At 41.1% G+C, this 13,335-nt stretch overlaps 1 protein-coding gene across 3 annotated transcripts in view; it reads left to right on the top strand.

Moving 5' to 3' along the window:
* The window catches only part of ECT2 (epithelial cell transforming 2), a 98,792-nt gene that overhangs the window by 67,509 nt on the left and 17,948 nt on the right, over nt 1-13,335 (top strand). For all 3 annotated transcript variants that reach the window (XM_044291405.1, XM_044291403.1, XM_044291404.1), the window contains 5 exons: nt 1,376-1,457; nt 4,972-5,050; nt 6,334-6,453; nt 8,859-8,997; nt 11,958-12,112. In XM_044291405.1, the coding sequence (XP_044147340.1) occupies nt 1,376-1,457; nt 4,972-5,050; nt 6,334-6,453; nt 8,859-8,997; nt 11,958-12,112 (575 nt within the window). The remainder of the gene's footprint in view (nt 1-1,375; nt 1,458-4,971; nt 5,051-6,333; nt 6,454-8,858; nt 8,998-11,957; nt 12,113-13,335) is intronic.

Genomic DNA, 13,335 nt, shown 5'->3' with positions numbered 1-13,335 from the left:
GAGGCAAGACAATACAGCAGCCTCCTGTCATAGATTATGACGGGGGCTGCCGCACGAGGAGCCGGACCATAAACGGGAGCGCACGCTTTAGGTTTTTAGCGCGCTCAGATTACACCCGACATCTGAGGGGTTAAATGTCTTCAACCAGTGGTAATGCATTAGCCGCCGGTGTCTGATTGAAGTAACAGTAGTCACCCGGTTGCTATGGGGCCTCGGGAGCGGGCTCCATCTTTAAAGACAGACATGTGACGTACTATCATGTCGTCATATGTCGGGAAGGGGTTAAAGTTTTTATTGGGTAGTGAAACGAGTATAAATTCAGCAATCAATTGCCATGGATACCCTAAAATTTGTATTCTAAGACCATAAAAAAGCTTGGCCGTGACCTGCCAAAGGTTAAGAGGGCGGGATCTTATTCTCACCATACCGATTTCCTGCCATTGCAGTTCAAACGTTACACTGGCTTCCTGCTGTGTTTCAGCCACATGTTCTTAGCATGGCAGGAGAAGGTTTGGCATAATGGCCATCTAGTCAATGGCAGTAGCAGTATTCTCATCCATTTCCTGCCGTGTCGACAAAGAGCAGGAAGTGTATTGCAGTAGGCCCGGGCACCATCATAATAGCAGCGACAGGGAGTCAGTGAGGCAAATTATAATAATTTTTCTATTTAACAATTTATAGAACATGCCCCATTGTCGTCCATTTTGCATACAGGAATAGGCATTTTTCTACTGATGAGGGTGAGAAAATGGCAGAAGACACATGGCCGGTATCCGGATTTGCAGTTGTCAAAATGGATGCTGCGGTGTGCATGAGGCTTAACTTCTGTTTTATTCATTTAAATTCCTGCTCATTCTATGCTTCATGGTCCAGTGGACCATGTACATTTATATAGGGAAGGTTCTCGGTCACCAAGTAGAAACGCCCAATGTATTCCTAGGTATGGAGGGACCAGAGGTTTAAAGGGGTTGATCAAGATAATAAAAATGGTACTAATGGTAGCCCCTGAAGGCTCTGAAACAAAAAAAATACGTGGACTTTTCTTCTGTGATGTTCTCTGCCTATCTAGGTTTTCTCCCTCTGTCTGTTTGCAGACTGCAATGGTGACGTTTCATAGCACGTTGCATATAGATAGCAGGAGTATGACCAGACACGGAGAGTAGAGTATGTATTCTTTATCTTTACAGCATTTTATGGAATTGCTACCATTTTTAATTATCCCAGACACCCCCTTTAAATAAATGAAATACAAGGTGAGACACTATGTTAAACCCGACAGGTTCCCTTCAGTGTTGCACACTAGTCTTCTGGTTCATGCAAAACCTGGTATATTTTGGAGAAACCCATTGTTTTGAATATTTTTATTTTTTTTAAGATCTTAAGAAACATACCTCTGAGGACAATCCAGATAAGATGATGCTTGAGAAAGCTATTGAATCACTAAAAGAAGTAATGACGTAAGTAGTTCTATATGTGCAGAATGGATTGGCAAGCCACCTTGTAACTTGTGATTGATCGTGGAAACATCATTGAAACATTGGCCATTTTAAAATCTGATTTTTACTTAGTGCACAGATATGTTCAGTCCTTGTATTCTGTACAGGTAACCTTTTCAGGTATTGCATTCTAATCACAGGCAGAAATACAATTACCTCTGTAAAGATGACACATGATCCTCCATTCGAAGTAGGTGATATCACAGCTTGTCTAGTCCCTCCTGATCTCGATACAGGTGACAGAGCTTGCCTAGAAAACTCTCCCCCTAGACAATAAGGTCCCAAGTCGCCAGTGTGAGAAATGCATGATTTTAGGCTTATTATTAAATATAGATACAGACATTGAAAATGTAAAATAAAAATAAAGTAAAATAAAGTACAAAGGAGTTGGCTAGTATCTACTACCAGCTGCACGTGAACAATATATGCATGCAGCTGGTAATAAGCATTATTCAACCATCAGTGCTGAATAATAATGTTAACATGCAAACCCTAGTTAAGTTTTTCTTTGGTCAAAGATGCCAACCTCCACATCCCAGCCTGCGTGGTTCATCAGCACTTTCCCAGGTTTATGTTCCATTAACTTACCAGTTTGCAGCTCTTCCTGTGGCCCAAGCAACTGCTCCATGTGTTTTCACGAAGGTAGTCGCCATGGTCAAAGGCAGCTCTTCTGTGCTGAGCAATATCTGGTATGCCCATCCTGGATGACATCCCAGTGAAGACCGCTGCTGAATCCAAAAACCTGAACCCCTAGCTCGAATGGATTATACATTTTTTAGAAGTCCTGCCTCTCTCCATGCATATAGATTACCTTCCTGGTCATGGAATTCAATACAGTGTCTGCTTCCATCCTCCTAATCCTTCTAGATAGTCTGGCAATCTACCTGTCCCTCTTTCTTTGGATTCCTCTCCTGAAAGGTTATTCAATCAGACAAGGCTGCGGCAGTCATCTACCTGTACCCTTAAGGCAGGTCCCACCGCTCAGCAGTGATGGTGGAGATGGCCAGCATCTTGCTGTGACTGGACTGCCACGTCCTTCGCTCTTTCTGCAGATCACATGCCAGGGATGAACAATTTGATAGTGGTCATTCTCAGCAGAGGATGTTTATACCCAGGAAAGTGATTTCTTCACCAGATTGTCCTCCCACATAATGAGGATCCCCAGATAAAGGCTTGAACGCTTCTAGAGTCAACCTCGTGCTTCCTCAGTTTGTGACTTGGACCTGGAACTCTCTGGCACTTGTAGTGGATGACCCCTGGAACTTATTCAGCATGTACAACTTCCTTCCTTGTCTTCCTAGGAACAGGTGTATCTGGTACCCTGGCATCTAATGCTTAGCGACAGCCTTTTCTCAGGGAAAAAGTAACCCACCAGCATTGTGGATTGTTACATTTGATGGCGTGGCTATTGCAACCACTATCTTGAAATCTCATGGTTTCTCTGACTGTCATTTTAAGAACAATGCTAATAGCCAGAAAAAGTTACCAGAATATACCATTGAACTTGGCAAGAAAGATTTTACAAGTAAAGCGGGTTCTTATGTCCATTTGACCATTGTAAGGGCCCATTCACACGACTATACTGACTCTGTGCCTGTGTTTACATCTCTTCAATGGGTTAGCGATCCGGTGAAAGGTAGGACATAGGCCCTTCCGTGTGCTTCTGGGTCGATGCCTCTGCTCTGCAAAAGATTGCCGTATCTTGCTGATGGCAGACCCGAAGGTTTGCAGTCTGCAACACGGGCATGGCGGCACTATGGGCATGTGAATGGGCCCTAAAACAAATTTCTCAACTGATGAGGCATGATGGCTGCCCAAAAACCATATGAAGAAAATAGAATAAATTTAAAATTAACAATCAGAAATAAATATTTTATCAGTATTTAATATAAATTAGTGAAAAAGTGTAGATACATTCTATTCTCTTTCCAGTAGTCCATGACTTTTAGCTTTTTATCATGAGTCTTCCTGAAAAATTGTTGTCTTTTTAGGCTAGGTTCACACACAATCACCTCCCTCAAAAAAAACAAAAACTGCCAACTCCAGATGTTAACTGGAAGCCTGAGACTCATCTAATGTAGTTATCTCTATCGAGCCATGTGTTTAGTGAGAACCTGTCAATTACTTAATCAGTCATCCATTTATTCTCTGGAAGATTATCCACTACCTTTTTAGGTCACATGAATACTCAGTGGAAGCTAGATGCTCATTTGGTGACGGGGTCCATTACAGGAAGCAGTTAGATGGTATTCAGATCCCTCATGAACAGGCAGTGCTTTTATTTTCAGGTCATCTTGTACCCACTAGTATAATCGGATATCTATTTTTACATATCTATGTAATTTTTATACATTTGTCATAGTGGCTGGTTTGCTTTAAAGGGGTTTTGTCACTTCAGCAAATAACCTTCTCTACATAATAAATGCTAATACAAGACACTAATGTATTGTGATTATCCATACTTCCTCCTTTGCTAGCTGGATTCATTTTTCCATCACATCATACACTGTTTCCATGGTTATGTCCACCCTGCAATCCAGCAGGGGTGGTCGTGCTTGCACACTATAGGAAAAAGTACCACCCTATGTGCACTCTCACAGCCTTGGCCACCAGAGAGTCTAGGGCTTTTTCCTATAGTTTGCAAGCATGACCACCATTGATGGACTGCAGGGTGGTCGTAACCCCTGGAAACGAGCAGTGTATAATATGATGGGAAAAATGAATCCAGCCAGCAAAGGAGGCAATATGGACAATCTCAATACATTAGTAAGTGCCTTGTATTAACGATCTCTGCATAATGAATGCCGCTTGCTAAAGTGACACAACCCCTTTAAGCCCATCACTTAGAGTTTCTTCTGGACAAACTAATGACCAAATGCTTTTGCTAATAATGTGTCAAAATGAAGAAAAGGAAAAAATAATGCCATCACCGCTAGCTACAACTATAGCATCAATTTCTCTGACATATAAAGAACAGTGTAATATGCCGTGACAATTACTTTTTGATCATGCAAGGTTTTATCTCTGAGCATCAGTGTAACGTCTGCTTATCAGTGGTGGCATTTTAAGATGTCCCAGCGTTCTTGTAAATGAGTCTGTAACCTTCAATCAACCTTCAGTCCACTAATAGCGGGCCCTTCTGGGGTTTTGACAGGCTCTTCAAAATAAATTTCTCTGGAAAATATTTATAGTGCTTCATCTTCCACTTGACTAAATATTTTCCCTTCGTGACGTTCTCCGCATTGTGTATTCCGAGGAGCAACCAGATAAACAAGCAACTTCACATTGATATGTAATTACTTCTCTTCCTTTCAGCCAGACAAAGCTTTTACGTCCCTCAGAAAAACCAACCCTTTTTTTTTTTTTTTTTTTTTTTTTTTTTTATTTCCGGCAAAAATCTGTATTGCATTATTAGAGAGGAATATGTGGCGTTTTACGGGGCATAAACCTCTACCCCTTTTCTTCAATTTGGCAGTCACATCAATGAAGATAAAAGAAAAACTGAAGCCCAACGACAAATCTTTGACGTGGTCTATGAAGTGGATGGATGCCCTGTAAGTATTAAGGTCCAGCGACAGATTACAAGGGATGCAGATTAGGGATCGACCGATATTGATTTTTTTAGGGCCGATACCGATAATTTGTGAACTTTCAGGCCGATAGCCGATAATTTATACCGATATTCTGGGAATTTTCATTTTTGAAAAAAAAATAAAAATTCCCACAAATCTGCTGAAAATTAATGTTTATTGTTAATGTGTATTTGTTTTTTTAAAATCTTTCTTTTTCATTTATATTTTGGTGTTTTTATTATTTTTTTTTGTAACTTTTTTTTTTTTTTTTTAACTAACTTTTAGCCCCCTTAGGGACTAGAACCCTTGTCCTATTCACCCTGATAGAGATCTATCAGGGTGAATAGGAGCTCACACTGTCCCTGCTGCTCTGTGCTCTGTGCACACAGCAGCATGGAGCTTATCATGGCAGCCAGGGCTTCAATAGCGTCCTGGCTGCCATGGTAACCGATCGGAGCCCCAGCATTACACTGCTGGGGCTCCGATCGGAGGAGCAAGGGAGAGGGGATCCTGTGGAGGGGCGCACTGCGACTGGGGTGGGGGGCCCTATGCGCCACCATTGCTTAATACTGGGGGGGAGGGGGGGCGCACTGCGCAACCAATGCTTAATACTGGGGGGGGGGGGCGCACTGCGCCACCAATGAAGCTTAATTTCATATACAGGAGGCGGGAGCTGGCTGCAGGATCACATAGCCGGCTCCCGACCTCTATGAGCAGTAGCTGCGATCCGCGGCACCTGAGGAGTTAACTACCGCAGATCGCAGCTACAGCTCATAGAGGTCGGGAGCCGGCTATGTGATCCTGCAGCTCCCGCCTCCTGTATATGAATGAATGATAGATTAATCTTCATTGGTGGAGCAGTGGCCATAGCTCCTCCGCTCCTCCTGTCCCCTGTCCTCTCATTGGCGGCAGCAGCAGCACAGGGGGAGGAGACACTGCTCCTTCTCCCCTGTGCTGCTAAGGGGAACACGGAGAGCGCTGTCAGCAGCGCGATCTGTGTTCCCCATACACTATCGGAATATCGGCAAAATAGATGCCGATACCGATAGTGTTCAAAATCCTGAATATCGGCCGATAATATCGGTAAATCCGATAATCGGTCGATCCCTAATGCAGATCATCAGGGACACGTACTGTATAGTTATGACACATTTAATCAATTTGATGGTGCTTTTAGGGGCATCCTTTTTATTTTTTACTCCTTCATTATTCCTGTACTGTCCCCCAACTAAAGAAACTTTGTCTGTTGCTGTTCTTTGTCGTAGGCAAATCTGTTATCGTCCCATAGGATGCTGGTGCAAAGAGTGGAAACTATAGCTCTGGGGGAAGATCTCTGTGACCGAGGAGAACAAGTCACACTCTTTCTATTTAATGATTGCCTTGAGGTGAGGCCATATTGGATGTTAAGACCCAGAGTAATGTAGGGAGGTCTGGCAGGAGATGTTCACTGGAAGAAAGTTGTTAGAAAATTTTAAGTGTCAGGCTAAAATAAATAGAAAATGTGTGGAAATTCTTCATGTTGTGCTTCGGTAAAAGTTTTTACTGTTATGACTGAATTATTACACTTTAATCTTTTTTCTGACTCTGAATCTTTCATTTCTGGTTCACATTTGAACATCATTTCAGGTTGTATACAGATGCGCATAAAATGTTGAATGACTACATACATTACATTTACCTATCTTTTACTTACCTTTGCTCGTCATGCTGATCCTGACTTACAGCTTGTATTATAAACCAGGGCGCATTCACCTTTCAGAAGCACCATACCACATTAAATCATTGTCTGTGTTAGAGGTTTTTCCAAGTAGTTTATGAATAATAGAAGAGGACAGATAAGCCGATTTATTTCATGAAGGAGTATCTGATTTCTTATGCAGCATTTAGTCAAATTATTGATTATTAATAGTATTGTGAAAGTGTGTGTTTCTTTTAGGACTGTAATCACTATGGGGGGAGGGGCGCGTGTCTAAAATGCCAGTCTTAATAACCCCTTTATCTGGCGGTGGATCCGCTAAAGTTATGAAGAGATGCCAGCCTATATATAACTTCAAGTGAAGGTCTATATGGAAGGCATACATTAATTTTAGACCATTTTCTACGCTTAAAACAGCGTAGAAAATGATAAATGACCCCCCTTTGTCTAGGACATGCTGTCCTGTCTTTGTTTTATAGAGACAATTGCTAAATAACATTACAGCATTATACAGCAATTAATTTTTTTGCTTGTAATTGTTGTATTAAAGCCTGTCACTACTAAATGTAGTGCAGGAGGATCTGAGCAGATTTCTATAGTTTTTTGTGAAAACATTCAGTAAAACTTGTAATTTATGCATTTAAGGCTACATGCACACGACCGTATGTGTTTTCCGGTCCGCAAATTGCGGATTCACAAAAAAAAAAAACTGAAAGACATCCGTATGCCATCCGTTTTTGTTTTTGTGCGGATCCATTGTAACAATGCCTAAAACGGACAAGAATAGGAAATTTTTTTTTTTTTTTTTTTTGCGGATCTACGGAACGTACATACGGATGCGGATAGCACACTGTGTGCTGTCTGCATTTTTTGCAGACCTAATTGAAATGAATGGGTCTGCATCCTATCCAGGAAAAAAACAAAAAACAACGGAACGGACACTGAAACAAACAACGTTTGTGTGCATGTAGCCCAAATCTGCTATTTCTGACTTCAGTTGTACACAGGGGAGGTGTTATCACAGATTAGCCTTCCCCTGCATGTATATAGAGATAGTTGTGTACAGGAGTGGTCTTAAGTTTAGAAAGATCAGAGATTTATAATGAATACATTACATGTTTTACTGATTGTTTACCAACAAAACGATATATCAAAATGTGTAGTTTATTCATTTAAATCTGATCTTTCAAAAATTTTAAGACCACCTCTGTTCACAACTATCAGTGACTGACAGCTATCTCTGTTTACACGTAGGGGGAAGGCCATCAATCAGTGATAACACCTCCCCTGTGTACAACTGAAGTCAGAAATAGCAGATTGAAATGCATAAATTGCAAGTTTTGCTGAATGTTTTCTGCTCAGCTCTCCTTCCCTATAACATGCTGCCTGCAGATTGCATTGCAGTTTGTGGTGATAGGTCTTCCATCTCCAGTGTCCCCCACAGGTTCATAAACGGACCCCTTTTGATGTATGAGGTCGACCAATGAAAGCTGTCCATTACTGATCATTTAATGGTTGAATGTTTATTTAATTTTTTTCCTTATATCTAGAATCGTGATCTTTCTTTTTAAACATTAAACTCCAGACATTACCACCCCCCTGAGGACTCCTTTGTTGGGGGTGGTTCCAGTTTTCCATCTGGGTGTAGAATAATATGGCAGCTACAGCAGTTTTCATACTTTCTCAATGGCTTTGCAGTTAAACTCTTGTAACATGAAACGGTCAAGCACCCCAGGAGTGCATTGTGAATTCTTCCTCCTGTAGCTTCTGAGCATGTCAGTCCACCACCGAATGTGGGAGAAGGTGGACCAGAATTCTAGCCACTGGAGTTACTGTAGGGATCTCTACCAGAGAGAAATATAATGTACATGAAACCAAGGAATATTTTTGTAGTGTGTGTATATAGCAGTAATACTTATTTTGAAATACCCTATCCATTGACTTGTAATACTTTTTGTTGAATAACCACTTTAAACATGTTTTAAGATGTATTTTTTTTTTTCTAGCAATCATCTGAATGTACAATATTTCAGCAACCAAACCAATATTTTGTAGATTCTCCCATGTGCATTAACAGTTAATTTGTATTTTCAGATTGCAAGAAAGCGGCATAAAGTCATTGGGACTTTCAAGAGTCCTCATGGACAAACAAGACCCCCCGCATCTCTTAAGCATATTAGCTTGATGCCGTTGTCACAGATAAAGAAAGTTCTTGACATCCGGGAAACTGAAGGTCTGTGATACTTTTAGTGTTTAATAAGTAATATCACTTGCCAGAATTTTGTATGTGAAAATGGGCATTGCAGACTGAAACATTTATTGCCTATCTATTGGATAGGTGATAAATGCTAGATCACTTGGCGGTCTGACTAGTGGTACCCCAACTGATTGCCAAAATGAGTGCCTGATCCCTTGTAAGCCTCAAGGATAGGTGGAATTTAAATATTGGCAGTCTAGCATGCAGTCCCAATCACATGACCATATTTTTGGTCCACACCCAATGATGCGCACACACACTCTTTATTTTTTTTTATTTTTTTGCAGCAGATGTGCTATTATGCAAAAGTAGTAACAAAAAAACTAATTAAAGTATACATATTTGCTACTGCTGTAATTGTACTGAAATGGCTATCTATGCCTCCCGGTGAACATTAAGTATAAAGTGCAAAAAAAAATAAAAAAAAAAATATTGAAGTATAAGGAATATATGGAATAATAAAAAAATAAATTACCCAGAAAACCTCTTTTTAAAACGAAAAAAAAAAAAAATACATGGGATATTCACATATAGGCTACATGCACACAACTGTGAATAAAAATGTCAGTTAAAAACTGACTTGCTGTCTGTTTTTCACGGCCATTTTGTATCAGTGTGTGCATCCGCTTTCTGGTTGTGTCCGTTTTGCATCCATTTTTCATGTCCGTTAAAAAACTGATAAATTTTGCCGTTATTTCTAGATTCCCCCCCCTTCTGCGAGAACCCACAGGATGGTAGGTCCCCAGCTAAAATAATGTCCCCCATAGTGTAGGATTTTTTTTACTGCCCCAGCTTTAATAATGTTTTCCATGTAGGCCACTGGGTAAAATAATGTCCCCTATAGTGTAGCCATTTTATTTTACTGCCCCCATCTCTAATAATGTCGCCAATGTAGGCCGCCAGCTTAAAATTTTTCCCCCATTGTGTAAATATTGCCCCCATAGTGGTCCCCAGCTGTTGATTTGACAAAAAAAAAAAACTTTACCTCATCCACTTGATGGCGCTGCTGCAGTCTCTTTTCTCTCTTCATAGAACAGGACCTACAATGTGCGCCCTCCCACATGGCTACGTTATCACACATATTGCAGGTTTTTCAGCAGGTCGTGCTCAATGAAGTTGGTTGGTTTTGTTTTTTAACCCCTAAATGGCCATTTAGTTGAAGTGTACCCGTTATTAATGCCCGTTAGACGGGTGTACTCCTGTCTAATCTGCTATTATTAAAAAAAGTCCCATGGATTTCAATGGGGTCTGTCTGAACGTAGAAACCGCCTAAAATAGGACATCTCCTATTTTTGGACGTACACTATTCACTGACCGTTAAAAGAATGGCAATGTGACTAGCTTCATAGACGTTCACTGGTGCTAAAAATGCCTGTGTGATGGCAGTTACTTAAAGGGAACCTGTCATGTGGATATTTTATTATAATCTAACTAATTATATACAATCATTAACTAATAAGTGCCTTAGATGTATTCACTTACTGGTGTGACAGATGGTTACCTCATAATATACACACAAAGATGCCACATGCTAATGAGCTGATTTGAGTCCAGCGTGATGTCATTTAGTCCAGCGTTTATTTAATTAACAGCTATAGCTACTCCCCTGCCCACCTGCTGCTGATTCATATGGAAAATAACTGTTATTCAGCAGCAGGTGGGCGGGGAGAGTCAGGAGCTCATGAATATTCAGGACTCATCATTACGAGCTGGAGCTTTTCAATACAAGATGTTGGCAGATTGACTGGGTCAATTAAAGAAAGTGACCCAGAGAATCAGTCACTTATTTATGTTGCTCTTAGTGAGGACACCATAAAACTGGTGACAGGTTCCCTTTTAAACAGCTCTCACATGGCCATTTTTCACTGTCATGTGCATGAGGACTTAATATGTGATAAAACATTTTTTGGATGGAAGTGTCCCTTTAAATCAGACTGTAGGTAGCTTTTCATAGTGCTATAACCAAGGAGCAGTATGAAATACTGTCAGGGTCTCACATTAAAAAGAATTGGGTTTTACTTAAACATGGCAGCAATTGAGAGAGGGAGATATTTTTAAAGACCTGTATTTGAGGGAAGGTGTAGCGCTTTGTCCTGGTCGGGTTCAGCTCGACATTACTTACCTACTTTACATATAGGGAGAGACTAGTCGATGGGGCAGGAATAAGCTGGAGGAGAAGCACCCTTGGACACTTCTTAAAGTGTTTATCGTTTCAACGGGTTTCTTTGAGACCCCACAAATGTTCCTAGTAAAACTTACAGAAACCTATAAAGTGTGACTCTTCTTCAAATTTCTAGATAAGCCCTTGTCTTATGCCCGCTCAATATATTATTGGAAATAGTAAAAGATAAGTTGTGAAATTCTCTAGACTACAGAAATTCTGTGACTATGGACGTCTAGTAATAAGCTATATGAAGCTCTTAGGTTTTACTATTGAAGCAAATATCTAGCGATAACAGTTTCTCTGGGCACAGCATGTCGGCGTAGTGTGCCCATCTGCCGTTATGAGAACTGCGGTGAATTAACAGCAAGACCCAGAGTAGTTATATACTGCTGCATGGTTACCCAGCTAAGAGTACATTCTATATCTGAGTTTCCAGACTGTGCAGAATTGTTCACGCTTGAGTGCTGTCTCTGTACTGTCCGCCGCGGCGTGCTACTGTGCCTTAATAAGCTGTAAATTGTTTCTCTGTGTTTTATTTCAGAAGGAGGAGATAAAACACAGAAGTCCATACATGTCAAAAACATGGGGGGAGATTTATCAAAATTCGTGTAAATGGAAATCTGCTTGGTTGCCCCTAACAACCAGTCACCTTTATTTTTCAGAGCTCCTTTTGGTATCTAGTTTTGATAAATCTCCCCCATGGTTTGTGTGTTTGAGTAACAATGTACAGCATCAGCATCATAAAACTGACTGTGTTTGTTTGGATTTGCAGAATGCCATAACGCGTTTGCATTGGTAGTGCGACCCCCAACAGAACAGACAAACCAGTTATTTAGCTTCCAGCTGACAACGGAGGAGCCTCTGAAGGTGGATTGGCTGAGGATGTTATGCCGGCACATAGCCAACACTATTTGTAAGGCAGATGCTGTAAGTAGCGTGTTTTTTTTTTTTTTTTTCCCTTTCTTTCTGTTGCAATACAAGTGCATTCAAGAACTGCTGGTAGTTAAGAATATGGAGCTTTCTCTGCCATTTTTAAAGTGAGTGTGTCACATTAAACACAGTCTGATCCTTGGGTACAATATTATGCAGCAGGAGGAGCTGAGCAGATTGATATAGTTTTATGGAAAAAGATACCATATTTTTCACCCCACGTCCTATGGGGGTGCTCATTAGTACTGGAGGACCAGGAAGCGGTTAAGGCTCTGTACTCACCGCTTCCTGGTCGTCAGCTGTGCAGTGGCTACACACAGCGTGAGGGCGCTCTGTGACCTCAAGCTGCGCGCCAGTTCACAGCACAGCCGACGGCAGGATGAAGAGGATCTCGCTGGAAGAGAAGGAGCAGTGGTGTCCAGGAGCAGGAGTGGTAAGTGGTTTATTTATTTTGTGATCTAAGGCTGGAGGGGCTGCTGAATAATAGCTGGGGGGGGCTGATTATACATTTGGCTGGGGGCTGATCTGAGGTCTGATTGGGGGTCATTCACATTGGGGTCTGAGCTGTGGTCTTATTAATATTGGGGAGCTGGGGTGAAATTTAAATTTTATTTTTTCTTTTTTCTTACTGTCCTCCTCTAAAACCTAGGTGCGTCTTATGGCCCAGTGCGTCTTATAAGGCAAAAATGCAGTAAATTTACGTCATTGGGCTGTCTTATCAGTGTTTGTACACTTACAAAAGTAACGCTGTACACCGAGATGTTGGGTAGTGAGGAGGACAACCTACAGGACTCTAAGCATAGAATAACCAAAAAATTCATCATTTATACAGAATCCCTTTGATAAGAATCCCGGTAATATGGTCAGCTCCTCCTGCTCTATAATGTGTTTCCTGTCATCGGGGTGCACGTCCCAGGGGGAATAGGCTTCTTACCCCAATGTATAAATCCAGAAAAACGGGCGGCACTCCAATGGATAAAAGTAAGCGAACCTTTATTCACCCAGGTGGTGCAACGTATCTGCTCTACACTTGAGCCTTTTTCAAGCAAAGGTACAACTCAAATCACAGCATTATATACAAGTGAATCAATTAGCATATCCAACATGTGATCACACTCCACCCAGTGGGTGTGTTACAGATCGTGACAGTCATGTGTTAAACAATGTAATCAAAGTGCAAATCAAATGAGAAGATACATGTGTCATACATGTCCTATACA

This window comes from Bufo gargarizans, chromosome 4 (genome assembly GCF_014858855.1).
Source record: "Bufo gargarizans isolate SCDJY-AF-19 chromosome 4, ASM1485885v1, whole genome shotgun sequence".
In the NCBI taxonomy this organism is placed as follows: domain Eukaryota; kingdom Metazoa; phylum Chordata; class Amphibia; order Anura; family Bufonidae; genus Bufo; species Bufo gargarizans.
This window is presented reverse-complemented; position numbering and strand designations above follow the sequence as displayed.